General features: G+C 41.8%; 1 protein-coding gene across 1 annotated transcript in view; it reads right to left on the reverse strand.

Moving 5' to 3' along the window:
* Positions 1-35: 35 nt before the first annotated feature.
* Positions 36-14,965, reverse strand: part of fcho1 (FCH and mu domain containing endocytic adaptor 1) — a 55,473-nt gene continuing 40,543 nt past the window's right edge. Inside the window, exons 13-27 of the mRNA XM_083940468.1 lie at positions 14,752-14,945; positions 14,084-14,108; positions 13,859-13,915; positions 13,173-13,224; positions 11,943-12,067; positions 9,559-10,668; positions 7,971-8,077; positions 7,527-7,722; positions 7,133-7,247; positions 6,240-6,395; positions 6,024-6,156; positions 5,092-5,288; positions 3,742-3,806; positions 1,804-1,971; positions 36-579 (exon numbers count right to left, since the gene is read on the reverse strand). Coding sequence (XP_083796594.1) covers positions 551-579; positions 1,804-1,971; positions 3,742-3,806; positions 5,092-5,288; positions 6,024-6,156; positions 6,240-6,395; positions 7,133-7,247; positions 7,527-7,722; positions 7,971-8,077; positions 9,559-10,668; positions 11,943-12,067; positions 13,173-13,224; positions 13,859-13,915; positions 14,084-14,108; positions 14,752-14,945 — 2,729 coding nt within the window. The 3' untranslated portion in view covers positions 36-550. The remainder of the gene's footprint in view (positions 580-1,803; positions 1,972-3,741; positions 3,807-5,091; positions 5,289-6,023; positions 6,157-6,239; positions 6,396-7,132; positions 7,248-7,526; positions 7,723-7,970; positions 8,078-9,558; positions 10,669-11,942; positions 12,068-13,172; positions 13,225-13,858; positions 13,916-14,083; positions 14,109-14,751; positions 14,946-14,965) is intronic.

Raw genomic sequence — 14,965 nt, forward strand, 5'->3', positions numbered from 1 at the left:
CGTTTGAGCACATTTATTTTTTATCAAACATCAACATCACAAAACCTCTATTTTGACCGAACATCAGATTTACAAACATTTCTTTTCCTAAGTTTGGTAGAAGATCTTTGCTCGCAAGTGACTCGTTTTGATCCTTTAAGTTGCTCCAGAGATTTCTTCCATACAGTATTTACATAATTTAAAAATCAGTGTCCATTGCAACTCAGTTCCACATTAACTTAATTTTCCTTTCCTTGATAATTCAAGAAAAGTTGTGACATCCAGCTCTGTCTGCAGATCTTTTGATCAGAGGAGATTCAATAGAAAAGAGCTTTCCTCCTGCTAAAGGCAGGATGACGGCAACACACACACACAACTTAAATTAGAGGAAAAGAAGAAGAAAAGGCTTGGTCCTAAAACAGCAGGACAATGTCAGAAGTAAGTGCACGTCGTTCTTCAAGGCTGAGCCGTTCTTCAGATTTAACGTCTGCCCACCAATCATCTCCTTCGGTCCGGCCCTCGACTCAGAAAAAGTGCAAAGTTCTCTGCACCTGCATGGATTTTACACGATTCACAAGGAGCAGCCGGCCATGTACTTCCCTGTAAAACAGAGGACGGGAGATCAATGCACAACCAAAAGAAGCCTCAACGTAAAGGACACAGACGGTATGTGCAAAACCAAAACGTCCAGAAACTTCATTGTTTAGTAAATAACCAACAGAGAATATTGTTTGATAAAACCTTCCCCTTAATTTCTTATCACTTCTCTCTATGCACAAAGTGAGCTCAGAATTAACATCTTTTAATTACAAAAATAAACATCTAATAAGTCACAACTAATCAAATGACTTCATAGTTTATATATATTTTTTACAAGTCTCTTAATGTGTTGTAACCTGGTTTCATATGCTTATTATTTATATTAACTAATGCACATTCAACTACTTTAATAACTGAAGGTTTTCCTATTAACTCCATACAGGACAACGACATGTTACCCAACTACAAAGTGAGTGTTATGTTTAGGGCTGCAGCTAATTATTTTCATTATGTTTTATTGTTTCTATTATTTTCTCAATTAATTAAAAAAATAAGAAAATCTTTCATGTTGATCAATTGTACTAATTGTATCTGATGATGGCCTGAGGACTCATACACAGTTGATTAAGTATACATTTTTGTTCCAATGCAACTGTTTCTGTAGTGCAAGCACTTTGTAGCCATAATAAGTTACAATTAAATAAAAGTAAATAGTGAGAATTGCTCATAATTACCCTGTGTTCAACGTGACGTCTTAACATTGTTTTTATCTGACCAACTCCTAACTGGGTATGTGCAGGAAAGTCGTAGTATCGTATGTAATAGAATAGTATGTCATGTGATGTCCTGGATGTTTTTATAAAAAGTCAAAGTATAGTTTTTATAGTGTCTCTGGACAAATATACATATTGAAAAGAAGCAAAAGATTGTAATGCTTTTGAAGTCGTTTAAATCATTAGACATCCTGCCTAAATCCAAAGATATTCAAAGTAAAACTGAAAAAAAGCAGCAAATCCACCCATTTCTGAAGCTGGAGACAACAAATGTTTGAAATTGTTGATCCATATTAAACCAAAATAATTAAAATCAACAATTGGTACTACTACATACAGTGAAAACACATACGACTGTCTTTAAGGTCCGCGGTGATTTTGTTGCCCTGACGAGGACCAGACTGACATAAAGGTACATCTCACTTCTATCATCAGTTTCCATAAGTTCTACGGTCAAAGTTGATATTATAAATAATGTCATATGTATACAAGTGTGAGAGTTCACTGTCACCTGTAGCAAATCTCTTCTTGACCAGCGACATGCGGTAGCGGCTCCCCACCAGCTCCACGTTCATACCCGACAGCGAGGCCCCGGAGCCCACAAACTGAACAGCCAGACTGGGTGGAGGGCCGCGGGGGACCTCCAGGCACTGCCAGCTGGCACACAGAGTCCCTGAGCCTGGGACAACGCCGGCAGACAGAGAGACACAGATACGAGGAGACACATGACTTCACAGCGCTGATAAAAATCATAAATACAGTCATTTCTTTTTACAATACTAATTATCGTAATGATCATAAACAAGCAGCTTCCCCCAAGAGAAGGAGTTCAAGTACCTCGGGATCATGTTCACGAGTGAGGGGACGATGGAGAGTGAGTTTGGCCGGAGAATGGGAGCAGCGGGGGCGGTGTTGCAGTCGCTCTACCGCACCGTTGTGACGAAAAAAGAGCTGAGCCGGAAGGCAAAGCCTTCGATCTACCGGTCAATCTTTATTCCTACCCTCACCTATGGTCATGAAAGCTGGGTCATGATCGAACGAACAAGGTTGCGGGTACAAGCGGCCGAAATGGGCTTTCTCAGGAGGGTGGCTGGAGTCTCCCTTAGAGATAGGGCAGCGTAACTTTGTTTTGAAAAGAGCTGTATAAATACAGTTTATTATTATTACGGTACTAATTCAATGTAGCCAGCACGTTGTATTGACGGGCTACGATAAAGGGGTACCATTCGTTAGTGCTGTGGGGGACGCCAGACAAAAAGTAATCGGACGTTAAGACATCTATATTATATTTGACAGTTGGAAAGCAGCCTGCATTAGTTAAGACCCTGCTTCACACTGAAAAATGAGCATGTAAATGCTGTTGAGTAACTCGGTTTTAGATTTCAACCTAAAAGTTGTATCATCTTTTGACCTCTTCATAGATTTATTACAGTATGGGTAGAAAAGCGTATGAGAGAGTTAGGATGTTCTCATCAGCCATCATCAGTCTGAGAAATGTCTTCCCCAACACGGTTTACAAGGTGCCCAGTAAAATAATTGAAACACTGACTCAACACTGCGAGACATTATTCACGTAAAGCAGCACGCTGAACAGTTTAGCAGTAAAGAAACATGCAGGAAAACTGCATTTTTCATAAGGAACAGGGAGGAGTTATGGTGACCTTTCAGTGCTTTGTCATTGGCTCATAAACCAGAGAAGTCTTCCAACTATAAACATTTGAACACCCCATCCATCACTGACGACTATGAATAGTCTTTTTTCTCTGTTCTCCCAGCCCGCAGCTTCACACAGAGGTAATAATATATCATTAGATGAAAAAAAGAAGAAAATAAAAAGAAGAAATGTGGGTGTCTGGTACAAAGAAGCACGCAGGTGAAGGAAACCTCAAGCTGCAGTTTGATTAATTTTAGACTTTCCCATCTTAAATAAGAGCCTTGAAAGATTTATTTTATGTGCCGTCTCATCTGTGCACCATTCACGTCTTGAAATATGAGCAACAATCAATTTGACACAAAATAGAAGAGGAACATTTTATGCTCGTCTTTGTGTCAGATAATGAGAGCAGCTGCTACGCTCAAACGCTAATGCTGCTGTTAAAAGGTATCGGGACGCCTTCAGACTTTAGCTTTTTAAAAAGAGGAGGATGTGAAGTACAGAGATCTTAATTACTTCATTTGTCTGACACAATTTGGAGATGGTAACCCGACACGAAGGCAATGAAGTAGAACACTGACACTACTTTTAATGAGGAGGTAAATATAAGAATCAGATGGCAGCTTATGATGAACACAAATCAAGTCAGTCAGACGCCACGGTGCGAATTTGTGGATCTTTGTGTGTACGTTTTTCTCTCCTTGCTTCCAGCATTTTGGTATTATACTTTCCTTGTTCAATGACGCGTAAAAGAAAGCAAAGAGGTAAAACAGAGAGCAGCAGCAGAGCTCTGACCTTTGCTGTGATTGGTCGGAGAGAGGTTGGGGAGTTTCCACAGCAGCCGCCTTTCCTCAGCGTTCCTGCAGAGGGAAATAAATAGTCAGCGAGGCCGAAACTGATTCTTATATTCTCCACCGTTATCATCACAGTCATGCTCAAATTCTTATATGACATGTAACCAGTGATAATCAGTGGGTACTCAAGACCAACAACAAGAATCTTTGCTATACTCTGCTTATTATTTTATGCTATTAATCGTTTATATGTATGGTAAAATGTCAGTTTACATGATAACAGATAACAAACACAGACAACAAAAACAGAGAGCGCTCCGGATGGAAATACTGGTTGATTAAATTACTATTAAAACTATTAAACTATTTGTTAACTATTAAATGGATTAAAATGTGGTTCTGACATTCATGTTCCCCTGAGGATGAATCCTCATGACTTTGGTGATTCTCTGACTTTTCCTCTAGCGCCATCACAGTTTTGACATTTGTGGTTTTGAGTGAAATAATATAAATAGTGAAAAACTATCTTTGACCTGCCATGAAATTTGGTTATAACTTTGATGATCCTCTAGCTTTTATCTCTGGCGCCATCAGCAGGTTATTTTAATTTGTCAAATACTTTGGTTCATGACCTGCAAAACTAATGACATTCCCATCTGCCTCAGGTGTTCTGTGTGTGCTGATTAGCGAGTACGATGATGAAGAAAGAGCTTTTTCATGGCAGTTATTGTGACGTCATATTAGGAAAAGCACAGGTGTATTTATTAACATTAATGATGTTCTGCACTCCTCTCAGGGGAGGACCTGGTGTTGTGCATGTTGGCCCACTAGAATATCTTTCTGGGACACTTAATGGAACTGGGCCATTGTTTATGTTATCAATTCCATGTGTGTTTTTCCTACGATGACGTCAAAATGTCTGCTGTGAAAAAGGTCCATTGTACCTGTCAAACATCAGCATGTTAGTATTGTTATTGTGAACGTGTAAAAAGTCTTGTTGCTGGATGAAGTAACTTATTAAGCTGTTATCAAAATGTTCTGTTATTAACGGATTCATTGACTTATATTTCAGCACTAGTTATTTTAATTTAATTAACTAATTTAAAAACCATTTAACATTATTTCACATTTTATTTTCTTACTCTTCCTTGATACTACACTGAATATCCTTGGGTTTTAGACTGTTGGTCACATAAAAGATGGTCTCTGGGAAATAGGAATTTATAGAACAAGCGATTAATCAATACAATTATTAACAGATTAATCACTAATTAAAAGAATGCCCCAAAGTGCATAATATTAAAATACATAATTCAAGAATTCTTCCCTCCATTAACACAACCTCACTCACCAGGAGGCAGGCGGCTGGCACTGCAGGTCTGTGGCAGTGTGGTCTAGTGGCAGCAGCACCTGGACAGCAGCGAGCTGAGTGGAGGGTGCAGTGGCGGGGCAGCAGTGGTAATCCAGGGACACCCGGGTCACAGTGCCACTGCGCTGACACTCTGCGGACAGCAGGAGGGGAGCCCGACCCGGGTCCTGAGACGACACCTGAGGAAACAATGGAGACTTTTGAAGTTCATTTTATCAGTCTTCAGGTCATATTAAACTGAAAAAGTCAACTAAGGAAATGGGACTTACAAAATCTATTGACGCTTTGTTTTAAGGGTCTCTAAATTCCTGATAATTTCCAAAGAACTTTACTATGTAAGTTTAGCATGTTCAACACATTTCCAATCAAGAGGGAAATACATAGAGTCCTTGAGTCCAAGTGTGTAGTTGTGCCAAATTTGAAGTAAATCCCTCCAGGGGTTCCTGGACGGACAACCCCAAAACACTGTCTCTGGTGTGAAGGCATCAAAATGTCTTTTTTTTTTTTTAAATGCTTTTTGCTATTCTAACATGTAGATATGATGTCTGAGTGGCCATGCCAGATTTGGTGCCATTTGGCTGATGGGTGGCGCTGTAGCAGCTTCATCTAACAATAAAGGAAGGAATCTCTGTTTACGGTTTATCCAATCGACTTCACACTTGGCAGATGTTTTGCCGAGGACCCAAGTGAGTGCAGCGTCGAGTGTGAAGTCAATCAAATGAACAGTTTTCGAAAATGCTGCAAGCAGCACAACCGAGAGCCAATCAATTAGTCCGCTCCAAACGGGCACTGCACTAGTCAGTATTCAAAGTGTGCAACTGATGTGGGGAAATTGTATTAAAATGGCCCAAATAAGCTAAAAGACAATAAAAAAATTAATGGAGAATGCTAATTATGATTTTTAAATTTCTGACCTGATACTTGAGCAGGCCGACGTTGTAGTACGAGGCCTGAGGGTTGAGTTCAGCCTCTCTCTGCAGGTAGAGCTGCAGAGCCTGCATGTTGAACCAGAAGTCTCTGGTGTCTGGGTCGCTCTGAGATGGATCACTGCAGAGACACAGAGACAGGACGTGAGGATGGCATTACAGTCAGAAACACGGTTGTGAGTCAAAATGCAGACGGCGGCGGACCTGAAGAGCAGCTTTTGATTTGGCAGGAAGTGATCAATCCTTGAGACGTTGACAAGTCTGAAGCTGAGTACGGGAACATTTGGGTTGGCTGTGAAAATCCGGATGATGCCAGCAGGGAAGGACATCGTCAGGTCACCTGTGATCTTCACAAGACAGCTGGAGAAAGAAGGAAACAATACAATAAACATTTTTAACTGCTGTGCGACTCCGTTAACAAGCTCCCAACAATTAAACATTAAAGGGGAACATCAGTTTACCCTTGATGATGTCATCAGGGTTATCTCAAAACTTCCAACTTTTTTTTGAACATAAAAAAACTTGCGTTACAAACTAGGAGCATGCAGTTTGAACGGCGTGGGTGATTACCAAAACCTATTTTCCCCCCAGAGTCTGCCTTTCCCAAGCTCCTCAGTTTTTATGAAAGTCCAATACTAAATCAGCCGAGTGCTCCTTAAAAAGTGTACTCCACTGATCAGCAACGCACTCCTTTAACATTGTCAGAATCACGATGGACAAAAAAAACAAGATCAAGATCAATGCAGCAAAACCAGATGCTCTTCTTCCTTGTCAAAATCCGCTGCCTACATTACCAACACTGCAACACCACTTCTGACAGTTCGGTTGGAGTTTGCTTATGTAGCCTCGAGCTGCTAGCCTCAGGCGGAGATGAGGAGCTACACAGGTCTTGTAAGCTCACTTCTTTTTAACTCCACACCCCAGATTTGCTTTCATTTTTACACTTACAGTTTTGAGCCACGACAGATGCCGACTCAAGTCACATCACTTGATGCAATTCAGACCTGTAAACGCATTTTGATGTTTAAAATCCAAGGAGTTCCCCTTAATGAGAAGCGAGATTTGTGATCTTTAAAAAGAAGTATCATCATGCTGACCGGTTGTGCTGTCCACCTTTGAAGTAGGCATTGATATATTCTGTTATGGCTGCGGCCACCGGCCAGGCCTCCTGGGTGCTGAGGGAAATGGGACTGGGTCCTCGCGACAGGTGCACTGTGGAGAACAAATGTTATAATTCTGCTGTTAAGTTAGTGAGATTTACCTGAATTCAGTCATGTTGAACAGTTCCAAATTTGGGAAATACTTTTGAAATACTTAAAAATACATTTGCTTTGTTGCTGAGTGTTAGATGAGAGGGACAAATTCATCTAAGTCTCTGCAAGGACGAGAATAAGCATTTTTTCGTATATCTGTGGCTCTTGCTGCTGAATGCTCACTTTAACAGAAATCATCCATCCTGGAGTGTAACTTTATTCACATGCTGAGGCTTACACTGTCTTTGTTGGTGGTCCTGGTGCTGGTAGGGCAGCGGCGAGGCTTGTCCTACCCTGGCAGGACTGGGCGCACGGTTCTGACCCCCCCAGTCGCTGTCCCTTGTCTGAGGCCCCCACTCACTGGGGCTGGAGGAGGAAGACGAGGTGAGGGAAGGGCTGGGCTCCGGCAGCGGGGAGGAGCACAGAGATCGAGACTGAAAGAAAAGTAGTGGAAGTATTGGTACCATCATCATGTAGATGGGTTATCTTTTACACAGTTTACACTGATATGGTTATATTTACAGTGATATAAGGGAATTATATTGGTGTTTGTTAGACTGAAAGAAGTGGTTTCATTTCGTCTTCCACTCAGGAATGTTTTAGTTTTCGACTGCAGAGTTTTAGAGTGAATGTTATATTTAGAGAATATGAATTCATTAAATGAGCTGAGCTGTTTACTCACTCTCTCACAGCCGCTGAGTCGGCTTGAAGTCCTCTTGGCTCGGGTCGCTCTGGGAGGAGCAGCTGCGACCACTTCAGCTTTGTCCTGTCTGAAGTTGTGCTTGGACCCTACAAAACACACAGACACACAAAGTGACTAAAAGCCAAATCTGAAATCACACAATGAAACAAGATTATAAAGAGACAGACAGATTCTAAAATAAGTCACAAGTCGTGTTCAGAACAGCCAGAGACGAGCTGAACGAGATGCGCCGCCAAGTACAAGCTGGCGCAAAAACCAAATAACATTTTATTTGTATTGGATTAATTGATGGATTTAGCATCCTTCAGACATTTTCCTTTTTATTTAGAAAGAACCAAAACACAAATCCTGCCTCACTTGGACTCACTAATAAGAGCGACATTTCGTTAATTTGTATGAATTTATGACATAATGTGAATTTTACCTGATGGTTGGAGGCTACAAGAGGTCATCAGTGTAAATATTTTAGTTTTTTTACAGTTAGAGTTTTTAACCTTTATAGAGTGTAACAACTTTGAAGCAATTATTACATCTCTACTGAAAAAAGGATCTAGATTTAAGCATTTCTGATGAAAAGGTATTTTTTTTAGATATATATATTAGTATACCTCTAAACCTAAATAAATTCAGTTAGAGCTGCAACTAATGATTATCTATTAACTGATTAATCATTTGGTTTACAAATTTCAGATTATAGTGAAAACAATCACAATGTCCTGAAGCCCTAGGGGATAGCTTCAAATCATCATTGTCCAAAATGCAAAGATATCTTTTCCATTCCCCAAGACAGAAAAACAGTGAATCCTCACATAAAAGGCAGAACCAGGTCATTTTTGGCATTTTTGCTTGATAAACTTACTTAAATGATTAATCAATTATCTAAATAGTTTCTTTCGACTGACTGATGAACCAAACAATCGCTTCAGCTCCAACATCAGTCCATCATCCTCACCTTGACAGCACGTGATTATTAGAGCATCAATTGACTAATAACATAAAACCATCGTAGCTAATAGTGTCTGTCAACTTCCAGGTAAAATGCATTTTTTTTTAAATCCTTGCAGCTATTTAATCAACTAAAAAAAAGATTTAGCTGAATAAGCCCTTTAATGAACGACTGAACAGACAGGCCCCTAATGGAAAGATTAAACTTCATGTTGACTAATTAAAAAAGGCTGTTTCAATGCAGAGCTGTGCTATTATTAGAAATCAGAATTATCATTACATAATTATGGTTCATGTTTGTTAGGGCAGTAGATCTAAAATACTAAAGTTATTGTGGTTTGTTTGATTTCAGCCTCCATAATTATGTGAAAAGAGTAAATTATTGATGATGGATGAGTGTTTTTCTCATTTGTTAAGTAGAAAGCATCTAATGACTATTTTAGATTAAAGGAAGATGGAAGATGAATTTAATGACAGCTAAGGACCTCCTGTGAATGTGTTTTCTTTTTATTTCATCGTATTATTTACTGTTGTATCTCACTCTTGCTTGTGCCGTATTTTCATAGTTTATTCTTTTTTTTTTAGTAGTAATGTCTACTCTTGCAGAGAAAGAAATCAGTACCCTTGTGCGAGGCGATGCTACATGATATTGGAGTGTTCAGGTCCAGGCAGTCTTGATCTTTATCTGTTGAAAAGCAGAGATCCTCCTGTGGTCCTGAATGCCTCGTGAGAGGAGGGGCGTTCCTGCGTGGCTCACTTTCTGATGATCGATGTTTCCTCCTCTCTCCTCCTCCTCCTTCTCCTTTCCCTCCTCCTTCCTGTGTTTTGGAGCTGCTCAGCCCTCCAGAGACACTTTCACTAAACGGGTTGTGGACAGAGTTCCAGTGCATCAGCTCCTTCTTGGGTTGAGCTGTGGGCAAACAGCTTGAATTAGCATCAAGTACCAGCCTATTGCTATTGGTAGAGCCGCCACCACCACCGCTGCTGCTGTTGTTGCTGCTGCTGCTGCTGCTACTGTGTGGAGGGATTAACCCAGCTGCTGCAGCCAGCGTTGACTGGTGCGTTGGGCTGCCAATCATCGTGATCGCAAAAGGGTCATCAGAAATAACAGGAGGCGGGAGGCTCTGGTCTCGTTTCCTGTCTCTGTCTTTACGATTAGAGGAAGAAGAGGAGGAGGAGAAGGAGGTTGGGAGTGTCTGTGTGTCAACGAGGGCGATGGAGAAAGGATCCCCTCGCACCTCCATCCCCCTGCCCTCCCGAGTTGGGCGAGGCGGTGGGCGCGACCAAGCATCAGACAGGTTTAAAGTCTCCTGGGCGACAGTCCTCTCAAACGCAGTGAGGAAGGGGTCCTCAGGGGGGATGTGTTTGCAGTTCCACACAGACGACTCCATCTCAGGCGGGGGGAGGGACTGGGAGAAAGCAGGGAACCGTATAGATGAGGGGTCCATATCTGGTGGGACACGAGAGGGACGTGACGAGGCGACGTTCCAGACACTGGCAGGGGCGTCCTGAGGTTGAGGACTCCGACCAGGGGAGGGGTCACGGAAAGCAGAGAGGAAAGGGTCAGTGGGCCGTCCCAGTGTTTGCGTCTGCTCTTTACTCTGGGACACAGGAGGCCAAGCCGCCCAACCCACCGGCTCAGGGGAGGGACCAAGGGGCTGATGGGAAGGGGAGTCCAGGCCAGAGTCTTCGACGTTCTCTGGAGAGGAGGAGTCGGACGAGAAGGCAGCATCTGACACACACATCAAACACATTACAGGGCAGAAAATTAGAAGTGATCAATACAAGTGGAAAAGAACTAATTAAAACAATAAAACACAGCATCAACGTCAATGAACCCTAATGACCAAAATACAGTAACATACGTATTTCTGGATAGTACATTTGAAATAGTGGGGTCGCATTATACCCGAGGACTATACATTTAAATTCACAAAAGCATGTGTTCTCTGTGAATAAAGCCGGTTCCAAAAACCCTCAAAAAGACAATCTGAAGGATCACGCTCAGAGACGTCTTTATCAAAAGGAAATGTTGCCGCTTTAAGCCAGCTACAGCCTAAATGTGGTCACTCCAATAGTCGATTATTTTGTCTCCCGACAGTTAGAAACTATATTAAGAAGTCTCTGATTCAGTTTGACACATTACCTCCTCCAACACTGTTCCTATGACCGCATCCCTCACATCCCTACCTGTAAACACCTGATTCTGTTCCAGTCATCTAAGGGAGGCTAAGGAAACTAGTTCTGGGTTATCTGTTGAGCCTTGGGATTAAAGACTGTTGCATCAATGCCAGTTAGCACATTTCAAAAGATCAGACTAATCTTTTCTTGGCTTGGGAGGAAATATTTAATTAACGTATAATTATTGGGGGAAAAAATGACCCAGACTGTATACGTACTGTTTTAGAACTGCCATATGAGAGCCTTAACGTGTTGTATGAGTAAAGTTTATTTTCAGAGAATATAAATCAACCTCTCCTCCTTGTTTTAAAATGTGACCCAAGATTTGGGATCCATTTACTGTTTGTATTAGAAAGCAACTAAGAAGTGTATGTTGATTTATGAACCTGTCTGGAATATGGCATAGTATACAGTTTATTTGATCTACCTTTAAATCATACTGTGACAATATACGGATATTTACGTGGAGATCCAGATTATCTGGGCATGCTTGAACAATTGTATCTTTTTTGTTTTGAAATCGTATTTCTGTGGGTGCATCGGGGAGGGGGGCCTGACTGTTGTTTCCTGTGTTTTGGGTTTTTGTTTATAATTACCATGAAAGTTTTAAAGTTAATATCAAAATCATCATCAAGAGTGTGTGAGAAAAAACCTGTAAAAGCTACGGAAAGGATTTTTTTTATTCCAGGGACACTTCCCAACTGGACTAGTCTGACAGTTTACTTTAATCAAAAACAGCTGCTGAAAAAGGGGTGACTGTCTTGTATTTGGGCTAACACGGTGTTAATATGAACAGGACAATGAAAATATAAATTAAATTCTTACATTCAGAGGCACCAAAAGCGCTCTGCTCTCTGAGTTGTTCCCGACCATCAAAGCTTTTGGACTTGAAGGCCGATTCCAACGGTGGTCCGAACAGACTGTCTGAACCTGACGCTGTTGAACTCAACCTGGTGAAGAAACAAGGAAGGAATGAGGAAGATCAGGGAGAGTGGCAAGTGATGAAGAGACAAAGTGAAAGAAAAGTGAGAACAGAAGTGTGGGTGGAGAGCAGACGAAATTCGGGGGATTGTGAAGGATGTGGGGATAAATAAATAAACCGTGCATGGTTTGATTTAGGCCAATATCCCTCCAAACTGCTGTTTGCTGCAGTCACCTATCCCCCCCGTCACCAAAACCTTTCCAATGTCTGAGTCCGAAACAACAATCTCACAATCGCACCCACTTCACGCAGTGATTGGCCAACTATTTGTCACTTTTCATAAGAAAAAAAAACATTATCCTTGTATTTTAATGATTATCACTGGACAGCTTTTCACCCCGCCATTGAATATATCCGTGCTAAGCATGGACACATATCCATTTCCCTGAAAACAGGAAGAATAACTGTTCTAAGTAACACCAAAAATATGTGGTTCGAATAATTCTGGTCTAGGGCTTTTTTTGGGGTCAACAGTTTGGGGCAGACCCTTTCCTGAGTGAACGTGACAATGCTCCTCTGCATAAAGCAACACCCATAAATGAATGGTTTGTTGCGGAAGAACTTGAATGGCACAAAGCCCTGACCTAAACCTTTTCCATCAGCTTCGGGATAAACTAGAATACTGACCACAAGTCAGATCTTATCATCTAACATCGGTGTTGAAACTCACTGATGTGGTTGTGGCTGAATGGGAGCAATTCCTGCAGCAATCTTTTGGGAAGCCTTCCCAGTAGAGTGTGCCTGTTGTTGCATCAGATTAACGGCCATGATTTTGAAATAAGACAAGATATGGGTGTAGTATTTAAGTATCCACAGATGTTTGACCATATAACTGCATCTATTGCAAAGGTGCTCTGGTCTCTTATTTGGTTTTGTTTCTCTTTCACAACAACGTAGGAGAAAACAGCACCCTGCAGAGTGAGATAAGTGAGTTAAAAAAACAAAAAAAGGATGGTGACGGTGGAACGACTGTGAGGAGGAAACCTGAAGAGCTTCAAATCACTGAAGAGGCCACTAATGACGCAATTTAACCTCCAAATATGTCTCTCTCTGCACCGCTCAGAGACTCTCACCTGCTGTGATCAGGACTGGAGGTGGACCTGCGTAGGCCCTCCTGCTCTCCATCTGTAACACACACACACACACACACACACACACACACACACACACACACAATTAAATCAAGTGATTTACTGCAGAGGATGTTCCCTAATCAGCAGCACTGTGTTCTTCGTCACAGTGTTGACGAGGGGCTGAGATCGATTGAGAGAGGAAGACATGACGGAAAACCCTACAGCAGTTACCTTCTCTGTGATAAATAGCAACACTTGGCGGTCTCACTCAGCTTCAGCCACCGCTGCACACCAACTGCTTCAATCAGACGCTCGCCATTAATCCTACTGCCTCTGGGCTTAAGAGAGAGAGAGACTCCCCGCTACTGTGAAGCAGCAGCTTGTAGCCTCCAGCCTAACCTACTGGCAGCTAATGAAACTGTTGGTGATAAAACATGCTGTGGAGCACGAGCAAAGGGCCGAGCATTACTAATGGAGGGTGGCTGTTCATGCAAGGTCAGCAAATGAGGAGGTTTGCTGTCTAGAGGGAGACATAGGGGCTTAACAGGCTGGAGGTAGAGAAAGGCTACAGGAAGGAATGCTCACTTTAATCCTACAGGTGTGGTTGTGTGTGAGAAATGGCTGCTGGAACAAATTAATTTCCTTGCAGTGGGATCAATAAAGAGAGAGAGTAAGAGCAGGCTCACCTCTGTGGGAGGCACCTTCGCCCTCTTCTGAGCGACCTCCTGCAGTACTCGAGTTCCCTGCAGAGACACAACAGCTTTCACAAGTCTGTACTATCACATAGAGTATACAGGCATACAACATACTGCACATTTCGTTGCTTTTTGGTGCAGTGAAGAGATTTGTTGCACATTAACAAGCTTGGGAAATCACTCCAAAAACAGACAAAAACATTTGACTGAACTCACTGGAGAGATGTCGCTGGATTGACACCTGAAAGTGAAGAGAATTTGATCAATACAGCGGATTTGTGTACAAGGAAAGGAGCAGTGTTACTCATTATTTTTCTTACTGTCAAAATAATCACATATAAAGACAAAATACAACAATGAATGAATGAATCTGTCCCTCAGGACTCCTCTGTGGCACTCAGCTTTAAGCCTTCCTCTACTTTCCTAAACACTGTAGATTTTAGTTTGTCATATAGGAATCAGTAGCGCTTGTTCCAGCCTTTGGGGCTCTATGAGTGAGTTTTTACAGCAGCAGCTGATGAATAAGATATAACAGGCTTTAGCTATACATACAAAGCTCGTTAGTAGGATCAATTATTTGATCAGTTGTCGGTTTGGTTTTTCAGAGGGAGAAAAATATAATATTGCCAGGATTTTCCATAAAACAAGTGACAATTCTTTTTCTGTTTTTGCTAATTTAGGATAGGTTTGAATTTTATATATTTAGCTACGTCAAGAGATTCCTCTGGGAATAGATCAAGCTCAGGGAAAAGCTAACTGAGGGGACGGTGCGTTAAGAATATTAACCAGAACTTTAGATCTCTGCATCTTGGGGAAAATGTTTTTGTCCTCAGAGGAATCCTGACATACATACAGAAAATGACAGAAATACAAAAACAAACAACCTGTTGCCGGACGCCTCTGTTGGGCGGCAGAGTGAGGGCCCCGACGGTGGCTTTTAGCTCTTTCTCTGTGGCGCCAGAGTTACTGCGACTGCTGCTGGCAACCGGTCTGATCTGGATGTGGAACTTCTTCGGCTCCTCGTCATCAAAGTCTGAATCACTGGAGTAAAAGTTGTTCTCCTTCTCCTCAGAGCAGCGTACGGGAGGAGAGGAGGGT

Source organism: Echiichthys vipera, assembly GCF_963691815.1.
Source record: "Echiichthys vipera genome assembly, chromosome: 3".
Taxonomy (NCBI): Eukaryota; Metazoa; Chordata; class Actinopteri; order Perciformes; family Trachinidae; genus Echiichthys; species Echiichthys vipera.